The 13,272-nt window shown below is 34.4% G+C and overlaps 1 protein-coding gene across 1 annotated transcript; it reads left to right on the forward strand.

Moving 5' to 3' along the window:
* Nucleotides 1-3,011: 3,011 nt before the first annotated feature.
* LOC21395385 (uncharacterized protein At4g28440) lies at nucleotides 3,012-12,083 on the forward strand. The gene is made up of 2 exons (XM_010100139.2): nucleotides 3,012-3,431; nucleotides 11,652-12,083. The coding sequence occupies exons 1-2, from the start codon at nucleotides 3,173-3,175 to the stop codon at nucleotides 11,840-11,842; spliced, it is 450 nt and encodes a 149-aa protein (XP_010098441.1). The 5' UTR covers nucleotides 3,012-3,172; the 3' UTR covers nucleotides 11,843-12,083.
* The last annotated feature ends 1,189 nt before the right edge of the window (nucleotides 12,084-13,272 follow it).

Genomic DNA, 13,272 nt, shown 5'->3' on the forward strand with positions numbered 1-13,272 from the left:
ATTGGACTACAGGATAAAGGATGATTTTCTCTTCCTTCCCTATCCAGTATTGGCGCCACACACAGGGATGGGAATCCCTAGCATGGCCGGCCACAAGGGATAAGGGATAGAGGAGAATTTTGGTTCGAAATTCAAATTGGAGATAGAGATTGGATTCCTTCTAGAAGTTTGACTTCTACTCTATAAATACTATTTTTGAGACAATTTTCAGAATGGTTTTTTACCCTAATTTTAGAGGTAGCCAAAATTTCTCTATAGAAATTTTGGAAACAATTTTTCAGCCCTAAGAGTTTAGGCTGGCTGAAATTCTCAAGAGAGAAAGGAAGGAAAAATTTTTCTCTAAAAAATTTCACATCGTGCATGTGATGATGTTTGTGGAAATTTGAGTGTTTATTGTAACCCGTTTTGTCTCATGTGTGCCCAGACACACGTCTTCGTGGATTCTAAAAATTGATGTGAAAGACATTGGTTTTCTAAACACAAAGATTGGAGCAAGGACTGTTCGTGGTCAAAGAACTCAAGTTATCATCCGAGTCGGCTTCCAGGTATTTTTAATGATTGAGTTCTTAATATATATAAGTTAATGAGATTAATTTATTTGTGCATAAATTAATATAATCTATAGAGTATCTCAAAAGTTTTATGAAAATTTTTGTTATACACGATCCGCCTCTTCCCCGCACCACCACGCTTCCGCATCCGGATTCGATCCGGAGACCAACACTATTTACAGATGCTATCCCAATCTCTTAACAAGTGTCCTCTCAAATTTCTAAATAAAATTCACTTAGTGGATGTTTGTTTCATGTATCCGTCCCTGGTTCTGAATCATAGTTCATGATTCTCTACAGTGTTTTTCTCTTACACAAAATTTAAATTTTAAAAATTAAAATCATAAATCATGGTTATGAATCCATGAACCAAACGTTACCTTAATTACAAGTCATTTTTTTCGTATTTATTTATAAGAATGCCACTTAAAACCCCATGTATGACTTAGCAGCTGCACTTATTATGAAAAAACGATTTGGCCTAGCTATCTTTATATGTTTTATAATGAAGTAAAAAAATGGAAATTCATTAAAGAATGTGACAGGAAAAAATCAGGAATACAGTGTACCTTCAGGTCCCGTTTATTTCACCGATTCAAGTTTAAAATTTAAATTTTGCTACAGTAAAATACTCTCAGAAACAGTCACATTTAACTTTTTTACTATAATAAAAAGCTCTTACATAAAGTCACATCTCAACTCGAATTAAAAACTCAAATCAGCAAACTAAACGGGCCCTCAGTCCTTTCAAATTTTGAATCGCAACAATGATCTCATATCATCCATTGTATAAAAAACCACATTTCATTAGCAGCAAAAAAAAAATCACATTTCATCAGCAAACTATTTCTTCACTGCATTCATAAAATATTTAGGGCATGTTCTTTTGGAGTGTGACTTGAGTGTAGTTTTTTAGTTGAATTTGAGTTATAACTTTAGTTGAAGTTGTAACTTGAGTTTGTGTTTGGTTGTGTACATTTGAGTTATCATTTGAAATAAGAATCTTTTTGAGTTTGTGTTTGAGTGAGTCAAAATTTGAATTTATATTGAGATAATATTTTAATAAAAACTCAATGGTGATGAAAATTTTTAATATGGTATATGGGTGGCGTTTTATTCGTCTTTTCGTTGTCAACGCATAGAAAAAAAATCTCAATCAGGATTACAATGAAAAAGTTATAGTATTTTAAAGAATAGAAAAAATACTGTTCATTAATTTGAGTTCGAGTTTTGAACTCGAGTTGAAAGGAAAACTTGAACTCGAGTTTTAGTCCTAAACTCGAGTTCAAACTTAAAAGAACATGAACTTGAATAAAGTTAGAATTCAAGTTGCATTTTTTTAAATTTTTGAGGCTGCTGAACACGCTCTTAAATATTCAAATAACCATACCAATGAATTATAACCTAAATTATATGAATACCCATAGAGAAATATTAGAATACCCATGAATTTTCTTCATGTTCATTGATGTCTTTCTCAAACACACAAAAAGAACAAAAGGAAGAGTAATGAGATTAAAGAGTGAGGTAGGAAAGGAGGTGTCAGTCTGTCAAATGAACAAAAAGTAAAGAGAGAGAAAGGGCCCGTTCATTTCGCTGATTCGAATTTGTAATTCGAGTTGAGATGTGATTTTGTGTGAGAGCTTTTTACTGTAGCAAAAAAGTTAGATGTGACTGTTTCTGAGAGCTTTTTACTGTAGCAAAACTCGAATTCTAAACTCGAATTGGCGAAATGAACGGGGCCTTTATCTCGTTGAATTTACTGATTCGAGTTTTCTTATAGTAAAAACCTCTCAAAAATAGTTACATCTAACCTTTTTTGCTACAGTAAAAAATTCTCACATAAAATCACATTTTAATTTAAATTAAAAACTCAAATCAACGAGCTAAATAAACTTAACAGAGAGAAAATAATTCGTTAGTAAATAAAAAAAGTGATGTGGGGTCCACAAAAGCAAGTTTTTATTAAAAAATTAATTACATAGGCTTTAAAAATGGTTGGTAAATTAATGCTCAGTTTATTTTGAAGGTTTTAATTTGATTTTAGATTATAGTTCTTAATTTATTATTGTATTTTTCTCTTATAAAAAATTTAAAATTTAAAAATTAAAATTATAAATTGTAATTCTATACTCATAAATTAAGAACTCATTTAATTCGTTAATTCGAATTAGAATGTGACTTTATATAAATAAATTTTACTATAATAAAAGAATTAAATATAATTATTTTTAAAAAAATTTATTATAAAGAAATTTAAATTATAAATTTAAATCAGTAAAATAAATGAGATTTAGGCCCCGTTCACTTCACGAATTTGAATTTTTAATTTAAATTGAGATGTGATATTTTTTTAAAATTTTTTACTGTAATAAAAAAAATTAAATATGATATTTTTTAAAAATATTTTATTATAAAAACTTAAAACTAAAAATTTGAATCGATCAAAACGCAAACGCACGCATGGAATTTGGAAAGTGAAATATACAAAAGACTCCAAGCGAAGAGACGAAGAGAGCGAAAGAGGGATACACATTTTTTTGATAAATTATTTTCCGTAATTTCATTTCTCTGAAATTCCAGGGTTAGGGTTAGGGTAAAGTTTGAAGCTTTTTTCAGGTATGGCGACGGCCACGACGACGGAAGCACAATCGGAGCAGAGCAATGCGAAGCCAGGGCTGAGAAAGCCCGTCTTCATCAAGGTCGATCAGCTCAAGCCGGGCACTAGCGGCCACACCCTCGTCGTCAAGGTCCTCAGCTCCAACACCGTCTTGCAGAAGGGCCGATCGGTCTCCCACCATCTCCGCCAGACCCGAATCGCTGAGTGCCTCATCAGCGATGAGACTGGAACCATCGTCTTCACCGCCAGGAACGATCAAGGTACTTTTTTGCCGTCTTTTCGTTTTCCTTTTTTTTTTGGTTGCTTTTCTAATAGGTTTTGATTTTTTTTTGTTAATGGTAAAGAAAGACAAGCTATTTGTGTTTATATGTTATTTCTCGATAAAAAAAAAGTGAATTTTTGGATGAAATTGTCGAATTTATGAGGTGCTTTTGCTATATTCCCGATTTGGAATTGGTTGATTTTGTTTTTATTCCGTCCTGCGGTGTTGAAATTGTGAATTTTGTTTACAAATGAATGCCTTTTGGATTGATTTATTTCGTCTGAAATAGATTGGGAGGATCTGAGTGAGCTTTTTGCAATGTAGATATGTGCACCTTCTATATTTAGAGGTGACCTTCATAAGGGCATTTCGGAAGCATGGACAGGAGTGAGTGAGAGACCAGTTTAGGAAGTTTCTGAACGGAAATGTAGTAATAATTGTGAATCCCGGTACCTTTCATGGTTTTTAGTGGTTCCAGGGGAAAGAATTACTTAAAACTAAGATGCTAAATCTGCTTTCACGCGTTCGGCAAGATTGGAGAAGAATATAGGCGACCAATTATTTGAGAAAATTTTGTTCTTGAAGCTTTAAAAGAGAAGCAATGTACATCGTACTCAAAGCATTGCATGCCAAGTTATGAAGGCTAAATGTTTTGGTTTATTTTACTACATGCGAAGCCATTATCACGGGAGAAATTGATATGAACTTTGCCAAGAAACTGACGAAACCCGAATCAAGAAAGTCTCCAAGATCGATCTAAAATTAGGCTTGAATGGAAACCTTGATCCGTTGCTTATATGGAAGCAAGAACCTTGGTATAGTGTAGATGCCACAATCAATGATGGAAGAATTGATTGATAAGTCAAGAACGAACGCCATAGAGAATCCAATAAGTTCAAGAAGTTCTTAAAGAACCAAAGAGAATGCTCAAACTTTTGCTGAAAAAAAAATATTGTTGTATATTATTAACTCCTGAACACGCCTATTTAATAGGTTTATTACATAAATTCGAATTTTGGTCAAACTCTATCCTAAAAGAAAATAAATTTATCCTTTTGGATAAACATGCCTTATTTAATTTCTAAACAAACTCTGATTTTAAAAGAAACTAAGGATAACTATCAAAATAGTGACTAAAGATAACTATCAAAATATTGATCTTGATCCTAAAGACTTGATGAATAGATAACACGTGAACAGTACACACCCCTTCATGCTAATGCACATGCCAACTCCTAAAGATCCTTATCTGGAATTGCTTTGATGATTTGGACCTGTCAGTTAGATGAGGGTTTTGTATTTGAATTTAAATAAAATAGAGGATAAAGGGTTTATCATTAGAGATAAGGTTTCTAAGGTTAGAGTTTATCTTTAATTAGGATAGAGTTTATCTTTAATTAGGATAGAGTTTATCCTTAATTAGGATAGTTTCTTAGGAAGATAAGGTTTCTTCCTTAGCCTATTTATTCTGTATTATTTTTTACTATTCCCGAATAATAGAAGAAAGTTTCTTTCTAGAAAATTTACATGGTATCAGAGCCATGACAAAAACAACCATGGTTGGTGCCGCCAAAGGCACGAGTTCCTCAGAGGTTGCCGATGAGGTTGTTCCTCAGTCTCTCCTATGTATCTGCCCGATCATTCCCTTCAAATAACCATTCATAAACTGAATGGAAAAAATTATCTAGAATGGTCACAATCTGTCAAATTTGTGATCGATGGTAAAGGAAAGCTTGGTTACCTGACCGGAGAAATAAAATAGCCTACTGATGATGCAAAGCAGAGGAGATGGAAATCAGAGAACTCAATGGTAATTGCTTGGTTGATTAATTCTATGGAACCAATGATTGGGAAACCATTCATGTTTCTCCCTACTACCCGAGATGTTTGGGAAGCAGCGCGGGATACATACTCTGATTTGGAAAATTATTACCAAATGTTTGAATTAAATGCCAAGGTGTGGAGATCCCAGCAAGGAGATCGAGAAGTGACTGTGTATTATAACGAGATGATGACACTATTGCAGGAACTTGATCTACTCAAAGAAGAAGAATGGGAGAGTCCAAGTGATAGTGTTCGATACAAGAAAAAAATTGAAAGAAACCGTGTGTTTGTATTTCTTCCAGGTTTAAACAAAGAATTAGATGATGTCCGATGTCGAATTTTGAGTCGAACACTTCTCCTCTCAATCAGGGAGGTTTTCTCAGAAGTCCGCAGAGAAGAAGCTTGTAGACATGTCATGATGAAACCAACAGGAGACACTCAACCAGCCTTGATGTTGAAAGTTCTGCACTGGCTACAAAAGGGTATGATCTAGAGGGCGAAAGGAAGAATAGAAGACATAAGCCATGGTGTGATCACTGTAAAAAACCGTGGCACACCCGTGAGAACTGCTGAAAAATTCACGGCAATCCAACAAACTAGAAAAAGAAGCAGAATGGTGACACTCGGGCATTCTAGGCCAGCAACAATAATGAAACAGGGCAGCAACAAGTCTCCTCAGAAACTCTTCCATTTACAAAGGAACAACTTGACCACCTGTACAAAATGTTTCAGCCACCCTTACAATCCCCAGTAAATTCTAACCCTTCTTGTTCTGTGGCACAAAAAGGTAATTACCTCCCCGCCACTCTTATCAGTGTCAATCCAAATTGTTCTTGGATAATCGATTCCGGTGCAACCGATCACATGACCATCTTATAGACCATGTGCAAGAAATCAAAAAAGCAAAATAGCTGATGGTTCCCTCTCAGCAATAGCCGGGAAAGGAACCATCGTTATTTCTCCTCACCTTACTCTCAATGATGTTCTCCATGTCCCAAATTTGTCTTGCAATCTCTTATCTGTCAGTAAATTAACTCATGATCAAAATTGTCAAGTTAACTTCTTTTTTTCTCATTGTGAGTTCCAGGATTTAACCTCGGGGAAGATGATTGGTAGTGCTAAACAAGTTGAAGGACTCTACATACTTGAAGGTGGATCTGCAATTGGAAGGCAAGCTCGGAAGACTTGTTTCAAATCTATTTCTGTTATTAGTACAAATGAGATTGTGCCCAAATATATCCTTGATCTTTTAGAAGAAACCAGGATGAGTGGATGTAGACCGGCTGAGACCTTTATGGAGTTCAACGTAAAACTTGGTGAAGGAGAGAAAGAGGTCTAGGTTGATACAAACCGATACTAGAGACTAGTTGGCAAGTTAATTTACCCGTCTCATACAAGACCTGATATCGCATTCGCAGTAAGTGTGGTTAGCCAGTTCATGCATGCCCCGTACGAGGAACACCTTGAAGCAATTTACCGGATCTTGAGGTATTTAAAGGGAACTCCAGGAAAAGGATTATTTTTCAGGAAAAGTGAGCACAGGGGAATTGAAGTCTATACGGATGCTGACTGGGCAGGATCAATAGTGGATAGAAGATCAACCTCTGGATACTGCACATTCTTATGGAAAAATTTAGTCACGTGGAGGAGCAAAAAGCAGAGTGTAGTAGCTAGAAGTAGTGCTGAGGCCGAGTATAGATCAATGGCACTAGGGATATGTGAGGTACTATGGCTACTGAGAGTCCTCAAGGAGCTTAGAAGACCACACGATAGTCCTATGAAACTATATTGTGACAACAAGGCTGCAATCAGTATCGCGCACAATCTTGTTCAACATGACAGAACAAAGCACATTGAGGTGGATAGACACTTTATAAAGGAGAAGCTTGAAGAAGGGGTCATTTGCACACCATTTGTTCCAACCACACAACAAGCTGTAGATATTCTAACAAAGGGACTCCTAAGGCAGAAGTTTGAGTTTCTAGTTAGCAAGTTGGGTATGATAGATATCTTTGCACCAACTTGAGGGGGAGTGTCAGTTAGATAAGGGTTTTGTATTTGAATTTAAATAAAAAAGAGGATAAAGGGTTTATCATTAGAGATAAGGTTTTTAAGGTTAGAGTTTATCTTTAATTAGGATAGAGTTTATCCTTAATTAGGATAGTTTCTTTTAGGAAGATAAGGTTTCTTCCTTAGCCTATTTATTATGTATTATTTTTTACTATTCCCAAATAATAGAAAGTTTCTTTCTAGAAAATTTACAGGACCAATCTTGGCTCACCATCAGTAGTGACCACGCATGCTTCTCTTTTCGGGACCTCTTGGATTAATCCATTAAGTGCCTCATTGAAACGTTTAGCTTGAGCTCTTGTGACTGGTCCTACCGGAACTTGAAGCAGATCTTGGTTCCATGTATTAGCCCTAGCCGTGCTCCCATCAGAAATGTTAGCGTCACTCTCTTTGTTACTTTTTGCATTCACTGTTTGACATGTGGACTCTACTAACATGACATATTATTATTTAAATAAAAAATGAGATAGTGAAATCCACATATCAAACAATGAATGTAGAAAGTGACAAAGAGAGTGACGCTAGCATTTCTCGTATCACTATTTGCCGACTCAACGTTTTTCTAGCCCTTGTTTAGGGATGAGCATTTTTCCCACGGGTAATAGGGCGGGGATGAGTGTTATTAAATTGGATGGGGGCGGGTATGTGGGTTTATATTGTCCCCCGAATCGGAAGCGGAGCGGGGAAAGTACCCCACCCTTCCCCCGCCCCGACCCCCACCCCATATACATATACATGTATTCTTAAAAAAAAATTTCAATACAAATATATATTATATATTTTAATAATACTTAAAAAATATGAGTTTTAGAAAAAATTAAAAGTATTTTACTATTTTACCATCTTAAAAAGCCCTAATAATATCTAAATTTGAAAGATATTTATGGGGGCGGATATATGGGGGGCAAAGGTGAAAGCGGGGACAGGGGCGGGGGAAGCATACCCGACCTTGTTCCACTCGATGCTCATTGTTCGCGGTCGGTTTAGATGGTTATTTTTTGTAGAAACCATCAACCAAACCCCAAAATTTTTTTTTTGGGTGGTTTGGGCAGTTCGATATTTTTGACAAAAACCAAATTGAACCAAATCACTTATAAGCGTGTTTGGGCGGTTTGGTTTGAGCGGTTTAAGCTTAAGACTAAAAAAGTTTTTAATAATTCATAAAATTATAAAATCGTTAGTCAATAAAAATAAGAATAAGATTCAAGTTTACAATATAACTCAAAAATAACAAATGTCTAATAGTTCACTATTTAAAGTTTTAATACAAACCAACAAAAATATGATAGGTTGTATTTTATAAGTGTAGAACTTATATTATGACCAATAAATATTAAAATAAATATAAAAAACATTTTAAAAATTAAAAAAATTATAAATGTATATTTTTAGGCGGATTTGAGCGGTTTGGAGAGTCCAAACCATAAACCAAACCGCCCAAAAAAATTAGATTAAAAAACCGACCAAACCGTCCAATAATCCGAAATTAATTAACGATTTGGTTCGGTTTGGTTTGGGTTGGGCGGTTTTCGCGGTTTTGCGGAATTTTTGAACACCCCTACCTATCCTTGTCAAAAGGAAGGAACAATTAAGTGGAAGGAACAAAATTGTGTCTGTATTGTGTATTTCTGTGTTTCAAATTTATAGCATCCGTATTTAAGTAAAACATCAATGAAGAGTAGGCTTGAACTTGTTACCTTTTCACAAATTGTGTGCTGTATTCCTAATTTGTAGTGCAATGCTTCTACTTTAAACATGCTACAATATTTGTGAATGCTCAAAGTAATTTATGCATATTATTATTTTTTTGACCTCAGTGAAAAGTGTTCCAGTACTTTAGGCATTAGAGTCCTTAATAGCAAGAATAGAAGTTTCTTTCACGTGTTTTTTCTTTAATATGTTATATAATGATGAGAACATGTCGCTTACTGGTTCCTATGGAGGCTTGCTTGTTTTTTGTTTCTCCTCTCTAAAACTTTTAGATCTTTCCTGTTGCCTCTGATAATTGACTAACAGAGGTAACTAGAGAGAGAAAGGGAAATCGAGAAGAGAAAGAGGGGGAATTTAGAAAAAGGAGAGAGAAATAGGAGAGGAATTAGGGATTTAGAAAAAGGAATTGAGTTAGAGAGGGATGAGGAAGGAGAAGAAATCAAGAGGGAGAAGCAATATTATAATTGAATTCAATATTCAAATCATGGTCTGCCTTGTCTATGATAGCGTAGCCAATTTATAGGCTAGCTACAAAACCAAAACCGGAAACTAATAAATACATAAAATCATACACAAATAAAGGAAAATCAAATAAAAAACAATCCAAATCAATCTAATTTATTCTTTACATTTATCTTCTTCCAACACAACTTATTCTTCATCAGGTAGTCTCGCATTTTTTGCGTTTCTTAAACAAGTCAATCACCTAATAATTCTTCTTCCTTCCCCCTCTCTTGTCCTCTTTGGTTCTGTCGGTGTAAACAACCTGTTTTAGATTTGAGATCTTGTATATCTTATTTAGTTTTCAAATCGAGATGAGTCATTAGTGTTATCATAAGAGATCAGTTTTGAGTGGCAACTGTAACCACGCTAGTGTTAAAAGATTTGAGTTGTTAAGCTTTGGATGAGAGTTTAGCTAAGTAGGACGAATGCTATCTTAAAAGAGTTGTATATTTGTGTGTATATTGGAGAATAATAATGTCAGTCAGATGCATACATTTGACCATGTATAGCTTTTCAAAAACATCTGTTATATCCCAGCTATTTCAAGTATAGAAAGGTTTGCATTTGTTATCAATTATATTGTTAGGACTCTTTTTTTTTTTTGGATAAGAAACGGATAACTTGTTTTAAATAAAAAAGAAAGCAAATACAAAAGGGGACAAGTGGTCCACCAAGAAAACACAGATACTACAAACCACAGAAAACAAGCCTAAAGATCTACTAAACCAGAATCCACAGAAAGGCTTAATGAAATATACTATTCCCCTGAGTAGATCTGAGAAAGATAAACTAGTAAAACCTTTAGAATGGAAAATCCACAAAGCTACCCAATACTTAATCCTGTCCCAAATAGCACTACGACATGGGTTATCACACATTTAAATTTTGGAATGAACCTGTGTAATTAGATTATGAGAAGGTGCAACCACGAGTCATGTTTGTGATGAAAGGTTAATTGCTAATGATACTTGTCATTTTCTTTAATTGTTGAATCCGTATTTTATTCATATAAATTTCTTAGCAGTAAGAGTTATGATATCCTCACATAGTGCAAGTTGATTCCTTTTTTGACTTATTCCATTCGTCTTTGGGAGGTGATTTATAATGTTTAGCATATATGTTTTTGTGAGCTAATAGGGATTAGGGAGAAGTGGAAATCACTGCGAACTACAACATATTCAGTTTGAACACGAAAGGATACTTAATAGTAGGTTTTATATCCTGGTTTGCTGGTTCCTAACCATTGGGATTGTCAAGAAGAATGTGTTTTGGTAGTTGCGAGGTTTTCTTTTGGTACCCTCGAGATTAGCTTTTAGTTTTTGCCTTGGATATTTTGTGTGTGTGTCTTTTTTTTTTTGGTTGATAAATGGCCTTAGATCCCTATTATTCATATTCCATAGACCAGACAATTTACCCTGGATTACATAGAAACCATATCTTTTTCGAGATGCTTCCTTTTTTTCTTAAACTTGTGTTCTATCAAAATTTTTAGTTTCTATTTTAACTATATCTGATGTCTGTTAGGTTGCTTTTGAACATGTATTGGAACACGTGTAACCAAGATTTGATGGCTATGACTGGTGCATGATATCCATTATGTTGTGAAGAGCTATTGGGAATGGGAAACAATCAATATGGTTTTGTTATCCTTTTTAGGAAAGACAAGGAAAATCCTTTTGAGTTTTTGTTTCCAAATTGAGATGTCCATCATTGCTATCTTTTGCTTGGTCGATTGTAAGATTTTGCTGTACTGATTTGAAGGATTTAGCTTCTGTGCTTAAATTTTGTAGGCTCTGTGCACAAGTGTGTAACCCTGAGTCGTGAACAAATTAAAATTCCATACGGCAAATATTTTCATTTTTCTTTTTATTATTGTCTATTTTATATATGATAAGTGGAACCGATTAACTGTTTTGGCTGTCTTTGGTAAAATAACCTTCAAGTGTTGTTTTCCTAAATCTAGCAATTTCATGAAATTACAACGAGTTATTAAGTCCAGTTGAAACGTTCTCCCGGGAAGAATTGAGGAAGAATTTGAGTGGTTATAGGGTCTCCCTGAATGATGTTTCCCTTGCTCACTGTTTTGTTGGTTGCTGTATTCTTTATGCAGTTGACTTGATGAAGCCTGACACGACAATAATTCTTCGAAACGCAAAGGTCGATATGTTTAAGGGATCTATGAGGCTGGCTGTCGACAAGTGGGGTCGCGTTGAGGTCACCGAGCCTGCACAGTTTGTTGTCAAGGAGGATAACAATCTCTCTCTGGTTGAATATGAGCTGGTGAATGTTGTGGAAGAATGAATGACTCGGTATTTTTGACGCATAATATTACAAGGAGTAGCTTCAAAACATATAAAAGATATGATGGTTAGTAGTGCTCTAATTTATTGGTATATGCTGTTGATGCTCTAGCTATGTAACTTATATTATTTATCATGGAATATCTTGTTTGGGATTGGTTCATAGTTAGCATAAAAATGGTTATGAGAACAGAAGATTATTCCATTCTATATGATAATATGAACACCTCAAATTAGGGTTTTGTGTTGGGATCTGACAAGGACTGCCTGAGTCTTTCCTTATCGTGGAATTGTAAACAAGTATTTATGGTTAAAGAGCTCTCTTGGGTTTAATTACTATCTCTCATATTCACCACCAATTATTGCATGTATTTGCTCTGATTATTGATCACGAACAGATTAATTTAGAGTCGATTTCTTGATCTTTTATTGAAGGAAAAAAAAAAAGCTTTGGGATACATCCATATTGGAATGGAGATGGAAGATATGGAATAAAAATACCCAATTAATTGAAACCATTGAGATGTTAATAAAACACGATCTACACCATTGAATATATATATATATATATGTATATAAATATGATGCATTTGATATATAATTATATGTCTCAGCTTGTATCAGTGTGGCACAAAACCTTAATCTTTAAATTGTATGAAATCTTAATCAAATTCCTAACTTTTTACTACTAATCAGATTCCCAATTAGAAAACCCTAATGCATGAATCTTAAATTCAATTTTTTTTACTAAAAAAAGTCCTAAATCCTAAAGAGAGAAATCCCCAATCTCCCTACCTCACGCTCATCATGACGATCTCGCACAGTCTCATGGCTGGCTACCCATCTGCGGGTCACTTCTTAGGTGACGTTTGGTTCATGAGTTCAGAACCATGATTCGTAATTTTTGAAATTCAATTTTTTTGTGAGAGAAAAACACTGTAGAAGAACCACGAACCATGATTCTAAACCAGACAAAACCCTTAAAACAAACATCACTTAGGCCGTGTTTGGAATTGATCCCATTTTTATTTCACGTTTTTTGAGAAAAAAATGAAAACGTTTTCAAAACGACGTTTGGCGCAATAAAGATAAAAAATAAAAATGAAAATGATTTTTTAGTTTAATGTAAAATGAAAGAGATAAAAAATGACTTTTAGTTGTTTTTCATTTTTTATTTTCGTTTTCTCCTCCCTCGAGCATAGAGAGAGAAAGAGAGACATTAATGTATTTTTTTACATTGAAAATAATCTCTTGATAAAACTACTAAACACATTTTCAAAAATGATTTCTGTCTGAGATTGAAAATATTTTCATTTTTATTTTCATACAAAAAATAAAATCATTTTAGAATGAGTTTCAAACGCGCTCTTAGTGTCAATAGAATCACACTCTACCGAGGGGGTGTTAATGTAATATTGACATAAATCAGGG

The sequence above is a fragment of the Morus notabilis genome, unplaced genomic scaffold (assembly GCF_000414095.1).
Source record: "Morus notabilis unplaced genomic scaffold, ASM41409v2 Scaffold692, whole genome shotgun sequence".
Taxonomy (NCBI): Eukaryota; Viridiplantae; Streptophyta; class Magnoliopsida; order Rosales; family Moraceae; genus Morus; species Morus notabilis.

Bases quoted from the DNA above. Each gene is read 5' to 3' on its own strand.
- LOC21395385 (XM_010100139.2), top strand. From the start codon at position 3,173: ATGGCGACGGCCACGACGACGGAAGCACAATCGGAGCAGAGCAATGCG. The intron at 3,432-11,651 runs GTACTTTTTTGC...TTCTTTATGCAG, and splicing joins CACCGCCAGGAACGATCAAG to TTGACTTGATGAAGCCTGAC.